We start from the raw sequence: 4,474 nt of genomic DNA, 5'->3' as shown, positions 1-4,474 counted from the left end.
TAACCAATATGATTTGCAAAGAGTGAAAATTATAGTACTCAGTGTTACGCAGTGTTTGGTGAAATGAATGTATTTCTATAGTGCTTATGGGTTTCTACATGAGTTTACCTTTTTGAAAAGGAATTAAAGTTTTAAGAACTTTAAAAAATGGTCATATCCTTTGGAAGAATACTCAGAAATGCATGCAAATATATACATTCATGGTAATTTTTCCAGAGTAAAAAATTGGAAGCAATCTATTCATCAGTGAAAGAATAGTTAACTAAATTATGGCATATCCTTATAATGGGCTTATATTGCAGCCTTTTAAAATGGAATTTTTGGGGAGAAGAATTTTTAAAGAATTGGGGACATAAAATATGAAAGTCTAAAAAGTCTGGATTTACCAACATCTTATTTTTAGACTAGGAGTGATTTTTGTTTCTTATGCTTTATATATATATAATCTCACATTTACAAAAGTAAGATTTTTTAGAATCAGGAAAAAACAAAATTTGTCTTTTAAAAGAAACGGCAAAAAAGAGGGAGACCATCTGCCACAGGGGGGCAGCTGGGAGCCCTCTGACTCATTCTTGACTTTTTCTTTCTTTCCCATCCAGTGGTGTCAGCAAAGCCCAAGGTACATAATCGCCAACCTCGAATTAACTCGTTTGTGGAAGTGGCAGTGGATGGACTCCCCAGTGAGACCAAGAAGACTGGGAAGCGAATTGGGAGCTCCGAGCTTCTCTGGAATGAGATCATCACTTTGTAAGAGCAAGTCCCTTCTCTTTGAATGCAGTAACACAGGGGAAAGAGAGAAGGCGCTCCAAGGGGCTTGTGGGAGCCCCAGGGTTCCTGTGGAGCCCCTGACTCTTCTGCCTTTGGTACCCGAGGCACCTTTCTTTAGGCGTTTCCACATCACTGAGCTCACAGAGTGTTTATTATTAGCTAGGTGGTTACAGGGGCAGCCTTGTGGGGGAAAGGGGATATGTGAGTGTCTTCCTGTTTGGGCTTTTCCCTCTACCCAGACGTCAACAGTATAGTTTTTCGGTTTGCTTCTAAGTGATAGGAGTAACTGTACTGCTTGGATGTGATGTATCAAGTGTTTGTTTTCCAGGAATGTCACGGCCCAGAGTCATTTAGATTTGAAGGTCTGGAGCTGCCATACCTTGAGAAATGAACTGCTAGGCACCGCCTCTGTCAACCTCTCCAATGTCCTGAAGAACAATGGGGGCAAAAGTACGTATGATGACGGGGTGGCTGATGTGGTTCATTTGTGGGGGAGGCATGGATTTCTCTCAAACATGGCAGATAATCCTGGTGATGTCGTGTNCATGTTGGTATGATCATTGTGCTCTTCCCCGGTGAGGCAATAGGTCGCTGGTCATTGCTCACACCGGCTGCCGGACGCTCACGCTGGCTGCCAGCCACTCACATAGCTCACGGCAGCCCACTGCAGCCCTGCTGCAGTCTACGCCGTCACCAGCGACTCACAGCAGCCCAGCTCCAGGTCGAGCTGTTGTTCACCATCTTAGCTGTAGAGGGTGCAGCGTCACTGGTCCTAATGTGGGATTCGAACCTGCTGCTCAGAGCTGGTGCTCCCAAGTGAGCTGTTAACCAGCTGAGCCACTCGGCCGGCCCTGACCCCCATTTCTCATCTTCCATTGCTCTCCCATGTTTACCACATCTAGTCACATGACCTCCTTGCAATTAATTGCCTATACTAGGCACATTCTCACCTCTGGGCCTTTGCACTTGCTGTTGCCTCTGAGTGAAGTGCTTTTGGCCCAGCTATCTACCTGGTTTGCTTCCTTCCTTTCTTTAGGTCTTTACTCAAAAGTCATCTTCTTCAACCAGGCCTTCCTGATCTCCCCATCTAAAACCCCCATCCCCCCACCCCCGACTTCCTCATGTCTATCCTCTCCCCTCCTTTATGTTTTCTTCTCAGCCCTTGTCACTGTTTAACATACTACACATTGTGATCTAATTCATTTAATGACTATCTCCTTCAATAGAATATAGGCACCACAATTACAGGAAGTTTTGTCTGTTTTGGTTACTTTGGACTCCAATGACTAGAACAGTGCCTGACACGTAGCAGGCCCTCAGAAAATATTGCTTGAATGAAAGAATGTTGCTTCAGAAGCTTCAGCTCTGCTGAAGAGTCCCGAGACTGGGAGATGCCTAAGGACAGGGGAACAGGACTCAGTGTCTGAGCTCCGGCCTCAACATGGTCATCCTGAGGCTAAATTGTATCTCTTGGCAATAGTTTTTGTTATTGTTGCAATGTAAATGGTATTCATTTTTTAAGTACATTTGTGTACTTTAAAATTCTTTCTTTCCTCTAGCCCCTCAGTGCCTCTGCTTGGAGGAAACCAGTATTATCTGTTTCTTGTATGTCCCTTTCAAGATACGTCAGAGGGGATGTGTTGTAATTTTGAGAGCCAGGTTGCCTTCCTTGGAAGGAATGCTCTTCTAGCAGTGTGTCAGAGTGCCTGTTTCCCCACATCTTTACCAACACAGTGTATTACACAGACGTTTATCTTTGCCAGCCCGATGGGTAAAAAGTTGTTTCCTCAGCATAGTTTGATCTTGAGTTTTTTTTATTATAGCGATGTTTAGCATCTTATCATATGTTTCAGGGAAATTTATAGTTTCCTTTTCTGTGCATTGCCTGTTCATATTCTTTGCTTCTTATTGAGCTATTGATTTTTTTTTATAGTCTTGATACTTGTAAATTATTTTTCTTGGCCTCTCATTGCTGCTCCAGCCCTTTTGAGGAAGGAGAAGGATTAGAGTGAACTGATAGGGTTTTGAATTTGGGACTACAGCCTTCACTACTTTACCTATAATTGGCAAGCCTGGGTCAAAACAGAAGACTGCCCACGGAACCTGGTGACATCCTGAGGTCCCTGTTCTGGGTCCATATTATTCAGGAACACACACTGACTTCTAACAGATTTCTGTGTTGCCTTTCTTCAGTGTGAAGTTTCTTACTAGTATAGAAAGAGCTAACTTGATAATATAAGTGCATCTCATTATATATGCATTTAATCTATAGGGATTTGATAACCCCATCCAGGAAAATGGTGGGGAGAATGAGAAAGAGAGAAATAACAATTTAAATAGTGTAGGTGGTTCTTCCTCCCCTACATTTCACTGATAGAGCCTACAGTGTAATTTGGGAGATGCTACTGTGCTGTCCCTTTGCCTCTGTTCCCTCGTGCCTCTTCATAGTGCAATCCTAGCGTTTTTAGATACACTTTTTAAATACATCAAGGCCCTACAACTATTTTAGCTGGTATTTAATGCAAGAAACACTGAAAAACACAGTACAACAAAGCAAAAAACTGGCTGTTTGAAACCTATTGAAAGATAATATGTCAGACTTCATTCTGGTCCCTTCCTAAGAGCTTATCAAGGGTATAGTTTTGGTGATATGTGATTTTTTTGCCTTATTTGTTGACTTTACAACCTAAATCCTATGTGAAGATGTGACTCCATGTATAAGAGACTGGCATTTATATTTCATCAAACAGTAAATACACTTCTAGGTAAACTTGCTTGTATCTTGAAGCCTTTATTTTGGCTCATCTTTTAGAAAAAGAAACATTCAAAATATCACCCTGCTGATTTTTTATAAATTACAGAGGGGAAAATGGATCTTTATAGTGGAGAGATCTGGCTGAACCCACATTAACCAAAGGATCAAACTTAGCATCCCCAATAGGACAACCTTGTTGGTGTGTGTAATAAGTGTGTGAGTATAATGCAACCTATATTGACAAGAATGTTCAATGTGAATCTAATCATGAAGAAACAATCAGAAAAATGCAGAATTTGGCCCATTGTAGAAGACAGCTGGTAGCAGTCTTTAAAAATAAATTTTAATGGAATAAAAGAATAAACAAAGAAAGAAAAAACAAAAAATAACAAAAAGAAAAGAAAACAGAAATCATTGTCATGGAAAAAGAAGGGAGAGTATTCTAGATTTTAAAAGGTTAAGGAGACAACAACCAAATGTAATTTGTTCATCTTGATTGGGTCCTGAGTTGGGGAAAAACAGCTATAAAAATATGTTTGGAACAATTGGGGGAATTTGGATATGGAATGAATATCAAGTGATGGAGGAATTGTTTTAGGTAAAATAATGGCGGTGTGGTTAGGTGAGAGAATGTCCTTATTTTTAGGAGTCTTTTTTTTTTTTTGAGAGGGAGGGGAACAGTGTTGGGGAATTTGGGAAGGAGAACAGACAAGTTGCTGTCCTTTTGTTCTTCAGTCTAGTTGTGGAGGACGTCACTTCACTGGCCCATGTTGGTATTATTGTGCTCTTCCCGGGCGAGGCAGATTGGTCGCTGGCCACTGGACGGCCACTCACAGCGGCTCTTGGCAGCTCACTCCGGCTGCCAGCCACTCATGGTAGCTTTATGGCAGCCCACTGCAGCCCCACTGTAGCCTATGCTGTCGCTGGTGACTCACGGCAGCCCAGCTCCAG

The 4,474-nt window shown here is 41.9% G+C and overlaps 1 protein-coding gene across 2 annotated transcripts in view; it reads left to right on the top strand.

The window, feature by feature from the left end:
* The first annotated feature begins 603 nt into the window (after positions 1–603).
* WWP2 (WW domain containing E3 ubiquitin protein ligase 2) overlaps positions 604–4,474 on the top strand; it is a 111,256-nt gene continuing 107,385 nt past the window's right edge. For both annotated transcript variants that reach the window (XM_019654490.1, XM_019654485.1), the window contains exons 1-2: positions 604–747; positions 1,097–1,218. In XM_019654490.1, coding sequence (XP_019510035.1) covers position 1,218 — 1 coding nt within the window. In that variant the 5' untranslated portion in view covers positions 604–747; positions 1,097–1,217. The remainder of the gene's footprint in view (positions 748–1,096; positions 1,219–4,474) is intronic.

The sequence above is a fragment of the Hipposideros armiger genome, unplaced genomic scaffold (genome assembly GCF_001890085.2).
Source record: "Hipposideros armiger isolate ML-2016 unplaced genomic scaffold, ASM189008v1 scaffold_9, whole genome shotgun sequence".
NCBI classification, from domain to species: Eukaryota; Metazoa; Chordata; class Mammalia; order Chiroptera; family Hipposideridae; genus Hipposideros; species Hipposideros armiger.
This window is presented reverse-complemented; position numbering and strand designations above follow the sequence as displayed.